The 17123-nt window shown below is 34.2% G+C and overlaps 2 protein-coding genes across 2 annotated transcripts in view; both read right to left on the reverse strand.

The window, feature by feature from the left end:
* LOC136822350 (tRNA-dihydrouridine(16/17) synthase [NAD(P)(+)]-like) overlaps positions 1–14487 on the reverse strand; it is a 40265-nt gene extending 25778 nt beyond the window's left edge. The window contains exons 1-3 of the mRNA XM_067078589.1: positions 14231–14487; positions 12288–12396; positions 11985–12035 (exon numbers count right to left, since the gene is read on the reverse strand). Coding sequence (XP_066934690.1) covers positions 11985–12035; positions 12288–12396; positions 14231–14464 — 394 coding nt within the window. The 5' untranslated portion in view covers positions 14465–14487. The remainder of the gene's footprint in view (positions 1–11984; positions 12036–12287; positions 12397–14230) is intronic.
* Positions 14488–16107: 1620 nt separating this feature from the next.
* Positions 16108–17123, reverse strand: part of LOC136822351 (tRNA-dihydrouridine(16/17) synthase [NAD(P)(+)]-like) — a 37209-nt gene continuing 36193 nt past the window's right edge. Inside the window, exons 11-12 of the mRNA XM_067078590.1 lie at positions 16804–16879; positions 16108–16350 (exon numbers count right to left, since the gene is read on the reverse strand). Of these exons, the coding sequence (XP_066934691.1) occupies positions 16145–16350; positions 16804–16879 (282 nt within the window). The 3' untranslated portion in view covers positions 16108–16144. The remainder of the gene's footprint in view (positions 16351–16803; positions 16880–17123) is intronic.

Genomic DNA, 17123 nt, shown 5'->3' on the forward strand with positions numbered 1-17123 from the left:
ATCTAAACAGCAGTATTGTGTAAATTGTGGTGCTTCGCCATAGTAGTTTTGTTAGAGCAATCGATTGATATTGGTAGCTTTAACAGCTTTGGCAGCTTGTCTTGTGAGCATAGTCGAAGAGCGGTTCATTTTAAGAATTTGAGAAGCTGTGAACACAACCAAAGATAGAACATGGGTATTTTCAAATAGCCAGATGTTTACTTTTGGTTATGCTCATTGCAGTAAGAAAACATCGTCTCTTTATGCAATACTCGATAGTGGGATAATCGTTTATAATCCGTGTAATACAGTGATATTAGAGTGTTATATGATAATACGATAATTGTAACAATTTAATATCAGGTTGTATAAAATATAATTTATCCCTGAAAAAGTGACGTCAAATAAATCTGATAAGTCGCTTTTACAGTGAGAAAATTGAAGGATCGTGCTATTGGTAATTTGGTGTGACCATCATCAAAAGGGTCGATTATTTCAAATGTGTTGATTCTGCTCCTACGGTACGAACACTCTCTCAAATAGATATACTTAAGTGGCCTGATATTTTCAACAGTGATTTGTCTTGCGAGCACAATAAAAAAATGACAATGATTTTGAATTCATAGAAATTTCTTTCTTTTTCAATGTTGAAAGTTTCAAAGAATTTTTATATCTTGTTTATACTATTTTCGAATGAAGTTAATGAGTTTTATTTCAAAACTAATAGTTTCACGCCGTTGAGACGACCGTCAGTTGAAAATAAAATTTAAAAAAACTAAATTTCGTTTTGAATGTTTACGAAGAACAATATACTGGCTTCTTTTGACAACAATTGACGTCAGTCTTTCGAATCGTGTTGTTTTAGCGTGAACTTGTTCACGTGGCGGCATTTCGAAATCAGTTCGCTTCTGGAGTTCAACAGCTTGTCGGGCTGGTTGAATGTTGCAATTTCAAACTTTTCACTGATCTTGTTTATATGAATGTGCATTGTGACCACATGTTAGAACTGATGACTGAAAACTTGAATGAGTGGATATCGTTCAATTCGATTTCCAATGTTTTTCGAAGCACGACGTGAAAATGTAGAGCCTGCTGCTGATTAGCTAGGACGGAATTAACAGGAACAGCTAGGATCCAAAAGGTTTGACCTATATTTTAACGTGATGACTTTACGTGATTTTTCATTTTTTCAATATTTTTCTTTTTTAAGTGCAATATTGAACTTAGAAAAGAAGTTTTCTTTTTTTGGATTTTCTTTCTTCGTAAAGCAATTCGGGAAATCTTGTGTATGTATTCATAAATGTGAAGACGAACTTCTATAATATTTACATATAAAAGTATTTCAAAAAGACAAAGTCTTAAACTTTCATCTGTAAGCGCCAAGACCTTGGAGTATCTAAATTCTGCTTTGATAATCGACTGTAATTTCACAGTGAAGAATTGATTAGGTCCTCATCGGTATATCATGAAACTTTACGCGAAAGGTGAAACACTTCAGAAGAGATGTTACGTCTTTTACTTCCGACGGTTTTGTAAAGGTACGCGATGTAGAATAAGATTTAAAGCTTGTCTTGTGAGTATGGTGAAAATGAAGAATGATTTACAATTACTCTCTCCATTTTTGGTTTCATACTCACAAGAGAAGCAGCTTAGACTTCGAAATATTATTGCATGAATCAACCATCATTCGTCTTACGAGCGTATGTAATAAAAAAAACGATATTTTTCGATTCATATGCATTGATGAGCTTGGTATTGGCGTTCATGAGTGAAGATGATTTTTCATTCATCGGAAAATTTCTCGTATTGCCCATTAAAATTGTTTAAACCAATATAAAAACATCTTCGTACTTGATTTTACTTCGATGATTATCATATGAGCCAATCAAAAGTGGTGATCATTTTTTCAAATTACTATTAATTTGTTCATAAGGCAAGCTGAATCTCTCATAATGAATATTTTGAGCACCTTCTGTGTCTAAGATCTCACTCTAAGCAGTAATATTGCGAAAAACATTTGGTGCCATCTTTTGTGAGCACAATCTAAAAAAGGATGGTGATTTCAAATTCACCAACGCTTTTAGAGAAGCTCATAAGGGAATTCGATTATTATTTCACAATATCTGGATATTTAAGCATCTTTGTCTGCGATCTCTGAGAAACAATATTGCGAAAACTTTTTGTGCTTTCTTTTGTGAGCACAATCTAAAAGGATGGTGATTTCGAATCAGCCAAAGCTTTTAGAGAAGCTCATAAGGGAAGTCGATTATTATTTCACAATATCTGGATATTTAAGCATCTTTGTCTGCGATCTCTGAGAAACAATATTGCGAAAACTTTTTGTGCTTTCTTTTGTGAGCACAATCTAAAAGGATGGTGATTTCGAATCAGCCAAAGCTTTTAGAGAAGCTCATAAGGGAAGTCGATTATTATTTCACAATATCTGGATATTTAAGCATCTTTGTCTGCGATCTCTGAGAAACAATATTGCGAAAACATTTGATGCTTTCTTTTGTGAGCACAATCTAAAAGGATGGTGATTTCAAATTCACCGACGCTTTTAGAGAAACTCATAAGGGAAGTCGATTATTATTTCACAATATCTGGATATTTAAGCATCTTTGTCTGCGATCTCTGAGAAACAATATTGCGAAAACTTTTTGTACTTTCTCTTATGAGCACTATCAAAAAGGATGGTGATTTCAAATTCATCAAGGCTTTTTCATCCGCTCATAAGAAAAGTGGAAATATCTGAATATTGAAGCAACTTCTGGACATTAATCTGTAAGTAACAATATTGCGAAAACTGTTGGTGCTTTCTCTTATGAGCACAATGAAAAAGGACATCTTTTCAACTTGTTCTTAAGGCGAGGGGATTCTCTAAAGATATTTGTAAATATCTAATAATTTAGATTTTCCGGTGAAACCTTCGTTGTTTTCCCTTGTGAGCACAATCAAAAACGCTGATGATTTCAAATTCATCGAAGCTTCTTGATGGTTCATAAGGCAATTCGAATTTCTCATATCTCTGGATATTTAAGCAACTTCTTTGTCTGCGATCTCTGAGAAACAATGAAGCTTATTTTTTTCCCAAAATTTTTTTCATCTTATTTTGAATCTTCGACACGAACACAGATTCCGATTGGTGACTAAAAATGACAATCCTTCCCAACTAGGAAATCAAGGTAGGTACAAAAGGATCATATTTTAGGTTACTTCCTTTCTATCTATTTAAGTTTTCTTTTTCGACATGCTTTTGAATGAATTGTTATTGTTTTTTTCGAAATAATGTGCCATGGGGAAATACGAGCATGTCGTTCAAAGAATGTGTAACCGGTAATTTCTCTCTTAGTTTGTGTCTAAGCAAATTTCCATGTAAGCTTTCTTTTACGACATGAATGAGTGGATATCGAGTTCTTTATATTTAGAGGCATGTCGTGAAAGTGAAGAAACTTTAGTTGACTAGGATTGAGTTTTGGACAAATTGATATCGTTTTTCATGTCATGGGAGATTGTTCGGTTTATCGGCATTTTCATTGTACTGTGTTTATGAAATTGACGTCATTTAATGGACTGATTGACGTCAAATAAAAAGTTGCATACTAGAAAGTTAAATAAGTGCAGAACGTTGTGTCGATCATATGACATGAAAACAGATAAAAAGAAAAATTGAAATAATTTGTCTTGTCTTGTTTTGTGAGTGTGAACTGAAAAGTACGGTGATTTCAAATCAGCCAGTTTGTTTTGGTTCATACTCAGAAGACGAGTCGGTCGGAATACTTGAATAATATTCTGCGAAGACATTATTAGGCTATTAGTGTATTTTGTGGGAATCATCATAAAGGAAGAAATTTTTAGATTTTTCTGTCAAACCTGGTTTAATTAGCTGGTGAGATTATTTGGTTCTCCAGAGTATTTGAACGTTTTATCCATAGCGAGCGTGCTTGACTCTTTTAATTAGCTTTTTTAGTATATTTGATACTTTGCCGTGCGGGCATGATAAAAAAGACAATGCTTTAAAATTGATATGAACTTTAAATTCAGCTCATTGGGCAACTAGGCTCTCAGTTACCTGAAATATTTGCTAAAAATATAAAATTCTTTGTAGCCTCTCTTGTGAGTGTGATTAAAAAGTGTGATATTTTCAAACTATAGGCATGATCTTGATTGCACCCACAAGTTACAAAGCGGATTAGGAAAAATTCCAGATGGCAAAAAGGAAAGCCTAGCGGAAGAAACTTGAAATTTCTTTTGTAGCTAGTCTTGTGAGTGTGTTCAAAACGTGCGATACTTTAGAATTATTGGCATGATTTTAATAGCACTCACAAGTTACAAAGCGGATTAGGAAAAATTTCAGATGGCAAAAAGGAAAGCCTAGCGGAAGAAACTTGAAATTTCTTTTGTAGCTAGTCTTGTGAGTGTGTTCAAAACGTGCGATACTTTAGAATTATTGGCATGATATTAATAGCACTCACAAGTTATAAGCAGATTATAAAAAATTCTGTTAGGAAAATCGAGAGTTCTGAAGAAGAAACTTGTTCATAAGATTCGATATTCAACATTCATTTCAAAATGCATAGTCGATAATTGTAATCTTTGTTTACTGACGAGTAATTTGTGTTGTTTTAGTTACAGGAGTTTTTGTTCGCCTTCACCGTTCTTTTTTGTACGATTTTATTGCTTTGTTTTGTGAACACTTTGGAAGTAGTTCATGTTTTCAAATAACACGATAATTTCTTGCAGAGTGCTCATAAGGGAAGCAGAAAATATCTTATATGGTTGTAACGATTTTATTGCTTTTGTCTTGTGAGCACTTTGGAAAGTAGTTCGTGTTTTCAAATCACACGATCCTTTCTTGCAGAGTGCTCATAAGGGATGCAGAAAGCAAGATTTTCCGACGTTTGAATAACATTGGACATTTTTTCCAAAACACGTTCGTTTAAAAGACATTTGTCGTTTTCCATTTCTGGTTTGTTCTCTTTGCTTATCGAAAATCTACGAGAGAGGAAAATGGGTAGAATAAAGGAGCAACTATGATGAGAACTGATGTCAAAATATGTAGGCTACAATTTCTATACCGACCAGCCCCAGCCCACTAAGCTTCCATAAATGATTTAGCTGTCCACTTCGTATCAGTTTGAATCGTAGAATTTTATATACATTTATATACATAACATATACATAAAATATTTCAACTTCTTGTAAGAAGAACCAATATACTTTTGGAGATCAAGAAATTAATGATAAAAAAAAAAAAAAAAATAAATAAATAAATTGGCCGATATATCTAAGTTGGTTGAGTTTCTCTGATAAAATTGACATCATTAGAAAAGTGACGTCAAATAAATTTTTTTCGTCTTCTCCATTTCAATAATTTGCGAAATCCAGTAAATCATACAAACAGATAGAAAAGACAAATTGAAATAGTACATCGGTCTTGTCTTGTGAGTATGATCAAAATGTACAATGATTTCAAATCAGTTGGATGTTTAAATGTGCATACTGAGAAGACGAGTCGACGCAGCTAACTGGATTTTTTCATCCTGTCCCTACAACAGGTAGGCTCTCTCACATACCTGAATATTTTAGTACCTTTTTTTACTGCCTTGAGTAGTTTGATATCTTTGTGGTATTTCTTGTAAGCTTAACCTAAAAGGTTCAAATTCATATTGTTTGTTTGATTCTTATAGGTAGATGTAGGCTCTCTTAAATACCTGAATATTTTGGTAGATTTTACTGTTTCGGTTAGCGTAATATTACGAGTTTGCAAAAGTAGTTTTAGGTTCTACAACATCAATTCAAAATTAGATTTTATTATGTAAATATCTTGGCTTATCTTGCGAGTGTATTAAAAAAATGCTATATTTTCAAACTATGAGTATGATTTTCAATGCACTCGGAAGTTAGACCGATAGAATGTTGAAAAAGTTATTGTAGAAGTTTGTTCAAGATTTGATCTTCTACTGTCATTTTTATGAAGAGTTGAAGTTGTTAGGTCTTGCTTATTGACATGCGATTTGTGACAAGAAAATTCTTCATTGTACTTGTTTTATTGTATATGTTTTCCTATTATTAAGAGCAATATTAAAAATGGATCATGTTCAAAAATAGTGTGACATTTAGTGAACTCAAAAATATAGTATTTCTTGAATAACTTGAAAAATATTTCAAATATAACGTTGAAATTTTATATGATGATCGGTATTTACACAAAGAACATATTTTGATGAAAAAAATGGTAAAATGAGTAAAATGTGTGGTTCCAGGTCCAAATATGTCCAAATATGTATTTTGTCAGCCACCTCAAAGGAGGAATTGGTTTGTTTGAAAATGACACTTGAATCGGTAACTAGAGGTATCATATTATCTCAAAACAGATAAAAGTGCAACATTTTGAAACTGGTTGGTTTCAAAAAGCCACCAGTGTTGTCAGCCACATAAACGACTCATAGCTTATCTTGAAATATCTTGTAACCTAGTAAGCCACTCAATTTCGCTCCAAAACAATTGGAAAGGTTAATCATTCTACTTATCCTTGGTGAAAAAATAAACGGTTAGCCACCAAAAATACTCATTTTATTAACATAATTGTCAGCCAACTTTGAAAATGTCACAAAACAGGCCTTTATTTTTGAACACGATCAATGGGATATTCTTTCAATCATAAAAGTATTTTCTCATTACTCAATAGGATCGGTGGGTTCTCGGGATAATTTCTTGACTTGTTTTGCGCCAGTGGATACTGCCTGTACCAAACAAGAAACTGTAACACCGAAATTTCAAAATTAATTTTCTTATAAACTATCAAACTAGGAGAAATTTCTACATGATTTGACGATAAAAATGAAAATTTGTTTTCCTTTTTTGCCGATTACTAGTTCAATTTTTAAGAATAAGGAGCAATATTTTTACTAATGTATAGCAAAAGAAATTCTTAACGCAATGATATCAAATTGGTTCTTGTAAAACTGTCAGAAGTCGAGTAAAATCAAGATGAAGTTATAATTTTCTCGAGCTCTAGCTTTCCATAGTATGGTGCGGTCATGATGCGGTTATATCAGTAGAATCGCTAGGAAATTCTGAGCAAGAAGATATAGGTACCTTTTCGTATAGGAGAGGTGTACCCAAAATATAAGCCCTAAAAGTTTGCGCATAATCAGGCTTGAAACAAAAGAATTTTGTCACAACACGCTAATTATGCAGATTTTTTATAGCGACAACAAAAGAAACCTATTTACTTGACATAAACTCCCTTAAGTGCAAGAGACCTGGTATATGACGAGCCGTTTTTCCATTGTTTTCAAGAAGCTGTTTTTCCATCTCTTTACATTCCTCTGCTATATAGCATAAGGTGAAATTGCAAACCAACTAAGTAGGCATCATTCCCATGCATGTGTTTGTTTGTAAGCAGGATAAAAAGTCTTTCACTTCAATATGAACGTTTCTTTTACATAATGCGGTGCTATTGCCTGCTTTACGAGTGAATTTCAAAAATAGTGGTATTTTCATAATAACATTTGCATTTGAGTGCGCTCGAAGAGCAAGTAGTATTAGCTGATTATGTGATTACCGGGTGGACACCACCCGATTTTTGAAAATCAGATTGGTAAAAAATCTAGAAAAAAGCTGAAATTTTTGGAATTTCAAGACCCCTAACGAGACTTTTTTCCAAATTTTTGTTTTTTGAGGTATGCATAGAAATTTATTTAGGTTGTGTACTTGTTGTTAGAGAGCTTGTTTTGTGAGCGCGATTCAAAAGGGCTGTTATTTTTTTATTCACGATCATAGAATAAGTAGGGTTCGAGAAAATGTCACTTAGTAAAAGAAACAGTGACCATCGTCTGCAAGTCGTAATTTAACATCAATTAAAAATGAGATTCTATACGAAATATATGTCAGTTTCTACAAAAATTCGTTCGTAGCTTGTCCTGTGAGTGTCTTTAAAAAAATGCTATATTTTTAAACTATGGGCATAATTTTAATAGCACTCAGGGGTTTTAAAGCTGATTACGACAAATATTTCAGTTGGCTATTATCGTAGAAACTTGTTTATAAACAAGATTTGATATTCAACTGTCATTTATAAAGAGTTGAGTTTGTTAAGTCTTGCTTCTTGACACGTCATTTGGAAAGTAATTCTTCTTGGTTTTCTTATATTGTATTAAGTAAGTCTGCGACCGCAGTCGGAGGCGACCCGAAGGCTCCTCTTTCGATAGCTATCTACCCGAAGGTAGGGGAGGGCGCCACTCTTTCTCACTGGATTGCTCCACTTACCCTTGATCCTTCTCTTAATTGCTGAGCATCAAGCAGAGAAGGCATTTTGGGAATCGGATGCTCTACCACTGCACTACGGTCACTTCTTATATTGAGAGCAATCTAAAGAAGGGGCTATTCTTTTCGATCATAGACGTAGACCTGTGTGTGACTTCTACCTGGTTAGTCAAAGAAAATCAACAGTATAGTAAAACACGAATTATCGGTAGATAAGGTTGTTGCTTGTTTGTAAGAATGGTAGGAGATTTGGATTTCACTTTTTGAGGTGAGTGACTAAATCTCTACACCATGCTTATTACCAAGTAGTGTTCAAACCATATTATGGCATCATGAAGCTTCTAGTAATATTTTATGATAGCTTGTTTGTAAGCATATTAGGAGATCTGACTGTCACTTTTAGATGGCAGCCTAAATGTCCAGAGCATGCTTATTACTAAGTAGTGTTCAAACTATGTTATGGTATCATGTAGGTTCTAGTTTTGTCAGTACCTGTTCGTATAGCTTGTTTGTAAGCATGTTAGGAGATCTGACTGTCACTTTTAGATGGCAGCCTAAATGTCCAGAGCATGCTTATTACTAAGTAGTGTTCAAACTATGTTATGGCATCATGTAGGTTCTAGTTTTGTCAGTACCTGTTCGTATAGCTTGTTTGTAAGCATATTAGGAGATCTGACTGTCACTTTTAGATGGTAGCTAAATGTCCAGAGCATGCTTATTACCAAGTAGTGTTCAAACTATGTTATGGCATCATGTAGGTTCTAGTTTTGTCAGTACCTGCTCGTATAGCTTGTTTGTAAGCATGTTAGGAGATCTGACTGTCACTTTTAGATGGCAGGTAAATGTCCAGAGCATGCTTATTACTAAGTAGTGTTCAAACTATATCATGGCATCATGTAGCTTATAGCGTTGTCAGTACCTGTTCGTATAGCTTGTTTGTAAGCATGTTAGGAGAACTGCCTTCACCGGTCAACCAATGCCATGTGAGGGGAATTGGGTACCATGCACCGATAAAAGAGTGTAGGGAGATATGCGCGTGGTGTGATTAGATCTTGTTTAACTATGGAATATTTTGTTAAATTTTAGTACCAGGTAGCTTGTTTTTCGAGTACACTTGAAAAGGGCAATAAGAATTTTAGAATAACTGTGTATTTCAATTACACACATAACACAAAGTGAGCAACCATCAAAATGTTAGAATATGTATCATGTAGCTTGTTTTGCGAGTGCAATTTATAAAGGGTGGTATTTTCAGAATAATTATCCAACTTAGTTGCACTCGTAGAACAAAAGTTTCTACAAGATTTCACAACATTTTAAAAGTACGTAATAGCTTAATAGGCGAATCAGCAGTATTGATACATGGACTATTGTTTTGAAAGTGAGCTGATTATATAACTTGTTTGTAAGCATGGTCAGGAGATTTGTCTTTCACTTTTTTGAGATGAATGATGAAATCTCCACACCATGCTTATCATCACATAGTGTTGAAAAATGACTCAATTCTATTATTGATATTTTTATTTTTTCAATCAGTTCTAATGCCTGTTCTGCCAGTGCAATTCAATAAAGAGATATTTCAAGAACAACTTTCTACGAAAATTCTTTCTTGGCTTGTCTTGTGAGTGTGTTAAAAATATGCTATATTTTCAAACTATGGGTATGATTTTAATAGCACTCAAAAGTTACAAAGCGGACCGATAGAATGTTGAAAACGTTTTGTAGAAGCTTGTTCATACAAGTAAGATTTGATATTCTTCTCTGTTCATTCACAAGCGGGCTTTCATAAAATTTTGGTTTTCTTGTCTGTATGTGTACGAGCGTTAACTAGTCTTGACAAATCAAAAATAGTAAAAAATTGGAGCACTTTGAGGTGTTTTTATAGCACTGGCGATGCTAGCTAGATCATCTTCTTAATGAACGTGATAAACATTTCGATGGTTATCGAACACAAAAATGATACATTCTTTAAAAGCTTGTTTTGCGAATTTAAGGGATATATTATCTTTAAAGGGTGGTATTTTCGACAAAGCATTTTGTATTTGGTTGCACAGAAATAATGTATCTACCAAAAACCACAAAGAATGGTATTTGCAGAATAATTCCAGCATTTAGTTGCACTCATACAACAAACGGGCGCAATTCCGGCTGCTAATGCTTTTTTGCTACTTTTAAACGTACCTTAAGATTTAAAGTAAGACAATCTCAAAATGAGAAAATCTTTGAGGGTCTGTGCTTTCAAGATCGTGATTCAGAGCAAAACTGTTCCTTTTAGTTAAGATTTGTCAGCAAATTCAAATCTCAAAAACTTTAAGGCTTATAGTGTACCAAAAGTGTTGTCTATTAGAGTGGTTGTCTTTCATTGGCCATAAAGTTTAATTTTAAGCAAGATTTTCAAGGTAAATTTCTTCATAAATTTGTCGGCATTTCTTCCTTAAAATAATACCATGTTGACTATGTGAAGGGCCTTATTCATTAAACCTAATGACTGTATATTTACGATTGACCTGCATTTGAAAGTTAGAATATCATTTATGTGAATAACTTGTGAGTATCATCTTTACCCAGTAATCCTGTTTGAAGGGATATGTTACAGGTGACTTTGAACAGGATTGTGCAGCAATGTTTTTTTTAGTTAAGACCTTATGTTGTTTGCTTCTGCTCAAATATACCAAGCACAATGCACACTGTTTTTACAAGACTAATCTTAAAAGAACATGATGTCGATTTAAGAAGCTATTCTTGAACCAATAAGTAAATGAGGTAAATAAATTAAGAATATTTTAAGAGCATAACAGGACTAAAAAAAACAGCATAAGAACAGCCGATTCTCAGCCGTACTAGACAAATAAATTCATTTTTAACGTCGGAAGACTTCACCTTTCATTAAATTTGAAAACAATTTTTTGAAGCTATTTTTAGGATTTCAATATGGTGAAGTTCAAAATGGAGCAGTAGGGTTTTGTAATGGTTGGGTTTAGATTGAGCATGATTTTCAGAGCTGAATAATCTGAATGTCCATTGCAAACACTTAAAACTCAAAGAACACCCTCCCAAAAATCGATTGCCCTTTTCCAAGAATCGTATTGGATATTGTGTTCTCTCCTCTTCATTTCCAGAACACGGCAATATTCATCTTAACGTGATTTCAAAGAATAAAACTATTTTCTCGATAAGAAAGTTTTAACTTCGGAATCATGTTCATATAAACATACCAAACACCACGAACTCCAAAACTGATAACTAGAATTAAAGAACTATTCAAATGATATAGTGTGTCTTTCTGAACGTGATTTCCAGAGAAAACCTTTTTTTTTATAAAGAGGAATGTTTTTCTGAGTCATGTTTATTCATTCAGTCAAGGACCTTTAGAAACGATAAGTGGAATGGACAGTTCGTTCAAAAAAAATACATTCAGCTCAGAATATGTGTTTTCTGGACGTGATTTACAGAAAAAACTTTTTTTTTTTATAAAGAGGAGATTTCTTGTGGGTCATGTTCATTCAGATAACCAAGGACCTCAAGAAACGATAGGTGGAATGGACGTTTCGGTCAATAAGTATTTATTTGGAATCAAATAGTGGTTGGCTGTATTGTTGTTGTTTTGAGAAACAGGAGCCGCCCATGACAATGTGTACAACATGTGCATGATGGAAAATACCGTTCATGATCTCTTTGGTAAAGGCCGAGTGAACAAACAGCTAGAGTAAAAAAAGTAAATAGAATTCACTTACTGATATTCTCCACTCGCTCCCACTCTTCCATCAGAAATGCACCGTAATGTCCTTAAATGGAAAACAAAGGATGAGATGATAAAACGTCAAAAGACGGCTTCTTATGCAATGCCTGTTTAATATTCGTTATGTGAGGCACTAGAGAGTCTTCCTATAATAATTCTAGTGCTACCCTTTTCAGGACGAGCCCTTCTGCCATGCAAGAATTGTAAGAAAACCAGTGATTGATTTATATCATGAAAAGTTTACTCAACAAAGGCAACCCTAGAAAATGGGATCGCCTTGAAAATTACACATTTGTACCTCTCGCAGCGATGACTTGAGGACAACCGAGATTTAAATCAACTCCATCACAATGTGGTTCTGCTAATTCACAAGCATCTGCAAATTTCTCAGGATCGTTTGAACAAAACTGAAAAAAAGATTAAAGGTCGTATTATAGTCATAAACTCAATTGACTTTTCAGAAAAGATGGGGCTTTCACATAAACTAGAGAGCTGCTTACATTTGAAGTCAATACTTTTTGACTACAGACTTCCATAAGCCTATCGATACTAATGATTTGACATGGAAAGTTTTTAATTGACTTGACATTTTCAGGCTAACTCTGATACAAGCCAAGCTAATTTTAACCTAAACTTTATTTCACACGAGAGAAATTTCTCTGAGTCTCTGAGATGGATGATCACCTGCCTGGCACGTGATAATCAGCTTGGGGCTAGACATTTGAGCAGGCTAAGGGTTAGATTTTCCCCAAAAGTGTGGGTAGAAAATGGGGTTTTTGTCAATTATCCAAAACAAGTTTTAAGAGTAGTATTTGCCCTAATAATGATTACTAACTGATTAGCACTAATTAAAAACAAGAGCTTACGATGTACAAATTTCGAGCACTTTGAAAATTAAAACAAATATGATCATATTTCATGTAAACTAAATAAGATGAACAAGGGTATGTTTCTTCAGTCTTGAGTTGAAGCGATAGTGGACAAAGACAAAAGATTGGTTACAGCCGTTTCTTACGAATTTTCAAAATTACCATGATCTAGTTGTCGATTCTAAAATTTGCGTAATGATGATTTGATGAAACAACATGGCAATATAATATTCAAAACGCAATCTGGAGATGAGTATTCCAGGAGTGATTGAGTTTTGAAAGTAAGACGAAAAACTAAGTCTTAGTCCTATTTATCTACGACGACGAACAGAAAAAAGGAAAAACTATGAATAGAGAATTATACAAGGATGTGATAGTGCTGATGTCAGCAATTCTCTCAATCGCAATCACAACCATCAATAGTTCATACATTTATATCATCGTGACAACAAAAAAATTACGAGAAAAACCACCCATGATATTCATCGTAAATCTCCTCGTAACTTATTTACTACAAGGCGTTTTCGTGCTACCGACCTACGCCGTTTTCCGGTCTGGCAACTTTAGCGAGACTGTGTGTGCATATGTGTGTGATGCATGGCGCCTGTCTTACATGGTCACATTTTACGGGATGTGTGTCAACGTGTTACTGATCGCAATTGATCGATTTCTCGCAACCAAATACGCGTTATCTCGTAAAATCAGGCTGACTTCGACAAAGTGTAAGACAATATGCTGTTTGGCGTGGTTGTACATAATCATATTATGTTTGATACCGTTTGTGCCGATGAATAGGTCAAAATCGTTGGAGAATTCAAAATGTCATTACAACCAACCGAGGGTTTGGACTATTTTCATGCTGCTTGTCAACTCTGCTCTCCCTCTAGTTCTGAATTTTGGCATTTATATATACATTGCTCGCAAAATGAAACACAACAGTAGAGTGTTATTTGGAAAGCAGAAGAAACACAGTCAAGCTACAATAGATCGACTAGCTTTGAATAGAAAGTTGACAACTCTGACGGTCAAAATAACACTCCTTTATGGTATAACCTGGATACCTTCTATTGTTTACTATAAGCTTGTTACCTTAGCACCTAAAATATTCAGTGACGATTTTTACGGTTCCGACACAGAAGAAATAATAACATTTGTCAACAAGTTTGTGACATTTTTGGATGCTGTTTTCGCACCTGTTTTGTTTTGTTACAGTAGTGAAGATTTCAGAAAGGCTTTTTGGAAGAGGTTCTGGGTGAAAAGAAGCGCGGTAGAAAGTTATGAGCTTAAATGAAACTTAATTAAGAATTGAGGATTACGCAAGGGCGCGAAGCACCTGAAATGTAGCCCAGATTACAAAAAAAACATAGCATACCTGAAAAAGCAGAGGTCGATCATCAGGGCAATGTTCAATAACCAGTTTCCTGTACTTTGGATCTCTGGAAAAGATACCAGCATGCCACATCGGTGTGTAACAAAGATGCACACCCAATTCTCTTGACATTTTTCTGAACGGTAATTCTGATTGGTCAACCATTGGTGCTAAAACATGTTTAGGTGAACCGAGAACCTCTTTGTAAAATTTGTATCCTTCGTTTTCTTCAGCCATTTTGATAGTGAGTTATAATTGTATCTTTTTGTTTTTTTTTGATTATTGAAATTCGTTATAATTTGTCTTTTAGCTAGGAATAAAAGAAAAATCAATAGAACAACCGCATGCAAACCTTGTTTATTTTTCAATGTTATTCTTATACATGAAGCTAATTTAATTGCTTGATGTTCAAACTCAGCAGCACATTAAAAAGTATGGAATCTCAGAGAAACATTTAAGCCAAAAACCATGGTAAACTATAATAGAATTATTGTATCTAACCTAATTACATTAGGTAAAATTTAATAGTATATTATCATATAGAATATAAATATCAGTGTGCGATGGATGGGCAGTGTCCTACCAGCTCAAATTTTATAAAACTTTTAAAAAATTAATTTACCTAAAAATAATTATTCTCAACTTCAGTTGAGCTAGAATCTGAGAATGTCTGTCTGTCTGTCAGTGTGTGTGTGTGTGTCTGTCACCAAAACTTTGGGGCAGGCTGGAGACTTCAAAAATGGTCCGATTGGGCTGAAATTTTGCACACTTGATCCTTGGGCAAATCCCTGGAGGTGTTTTTTTCATTTTTTCAAAATTTAGATTTTTGGGGCCTGGGGACGAGTTTTTAGCCTAAACGAGGCTAAAACCCAAAATGCTATAATTTTTCTTAAGCCATTAAGTTTACAATTGGGCCTACGAAAGATTTCAAAGATACTGAAGTTGAGCCAGTGCGGTTAGCACGTTCGACAGTCATAAAAATTCAAGAAAAATAGTTGTCACACTTTTAGGCGTATTGTTTATTGATGCTGCCGATATTTTTTTTTATCTTGCTATATTATATGTAATTAATTTTCAGCGTTTTCATCTTCCTTTTCAACTCTTTGGTAGGAAAATTTGTCGGAAAAAAACCGAAGATTTTCATCATTTAAACCGTAACCGCCGTTATTCAGACATAGCGCGTGAATAATTAAAAACAAAGACTAATTATTTTCAAAATACGCCTTATCAACCAGGGGAAAATCAATCTACTAAGATCTTAAATTTCAATTAAAAGCTTTGCTCCTTGAAAAGAGCAAAAATTAGAGGAGTGTCCTAGCTAAAATAAAACAGTAAACTCTCAATTTTCTTAAACTCGAAGATAAAAATTCTGGCTCCTTATGAACGTGTTTGTAAATTTAATTCTTCCAAAACACCCTCCATTTAGGCACTTTAGAGTAAGTGATTTTCTCTTGACCCAATGAATTGTTAATTTAACCAACCTCTTTCGAATTTTCCTCTGCGGTCTTAGAAATTACTTTGCCGGGTCAGTAAGACCGTACTGGGATTTGTTACGGATTTTCAAGAAGTTAGAAATAATGAAATTCAACTAATACAAATTCTCCTCACAACAAAAATTCAAAGATTCTTCCAAAGAAATTCTTTGATTAAATTCAATCCAATTCAACATAGTGTTGATTATGAGTTTTTTGTACCGCAATAAAAATTCGGGAATAAATCTGCGCAGCGCAGACGCTCCGTTACGATTCAGCTTGACGGACATTATACTAGAGATTCTTACGGTACACCCATAGCCTCGATGAAAAGTTCGCAGTGATTGAAAACAAACCCAATCAAACTTCCAAAGGAACTATGCATTCCCAAATAGAAGGTACTTCCTTTTGGTAGATGTAAAAATTAACCTTGCCGATGCTTTCATCAAGTGGCAATGATCGAGTTCAGATCTTTGGCATCATTATCACTGTTTTTTTCTCCGCCGTTCCGGTTTTCGTCTACATTGACACCAGCTTTTATATATTTGTCTTGGCACGGTGCATTTTTAGAATTTTGTTTCTGCTTTTCTGCTTCTTCTTCGTCTTCTTTTTCACGTCTCAGTTTGTTGAATAAGAATTTGAATTTGTGACCTTCGAAAATAACGAAAACAAAAAATAAAGATTGATAGCAGGCCAGTTATACTAGATCTTTTAGAAAGCAAAACAAAATTCAAGACCAAGCCCCTCTACTGGCTTTTTTCTGTATTAATAATTAATATCAGAGTAAAGGCGAGTGGAGTAGAACTCGAATAAACAACAAAGACGCTAGTTATAAGTTGTCAGGGTGTTTATTAAGGCTCAACGAACGGCAAACATGTTTAAAGAAATCAATGGCCTAGAAATTTCATTCGCCAACCGATGGTCATAACACCAACCAATACATTGCTAAAGATCTGCCAGTCTAGAATCTCAACTCCACCGGAATTATAATTTGTCATTTGCCGGAGTGAAACCCTGATTTTTAGCATCCCATTTCACTCTCGAATAGATGGTCTAGAAAACTAAAATAAACCAGTATGAAGTAAACAAAAAATGAAAACGTACCTGAACAATTGAGTACTTTGATAGCGGTCATATCTTTACAACAAGTTTTACATAAATTGTATTCACATTTCTTGCCCTGTAAAAAAACAAGAATAAAATAATTGCATGCGATTTAAAGTAATTTTCCAAGCCAACTTTTGCATATTTCCCAGTCAAAAAAGTTTTAAAAGTAAAGGAGGACAAGTTTTACGCTACGCAAAAGGGGACTTCACCAAAAATAATTTTTTACACTTTGATGATGTTCGGGAAATAATAAGCCTTTCGCAACAGTTCTCAAGTGTTTTGACGCAAACTCAATTATTTCACTAGGGCTCGAAACA

Source organism: Clytia hemisphaerica, unplaced genomic scaffold (assembly GCF_902728285.1).
Source record: "Clytia hemisphaerica strain Z4C2 unplaced genomic scaffold, Clytia hemisphaerica genome assembly, whole genome shotgun sequence".
Lineage (NCBI taxonomy): Eukaryota > Metazoa > Cnidaria > Hydrozoa > Leptothecata > Clytiidae > Clytia > Clytia hemisphaerica.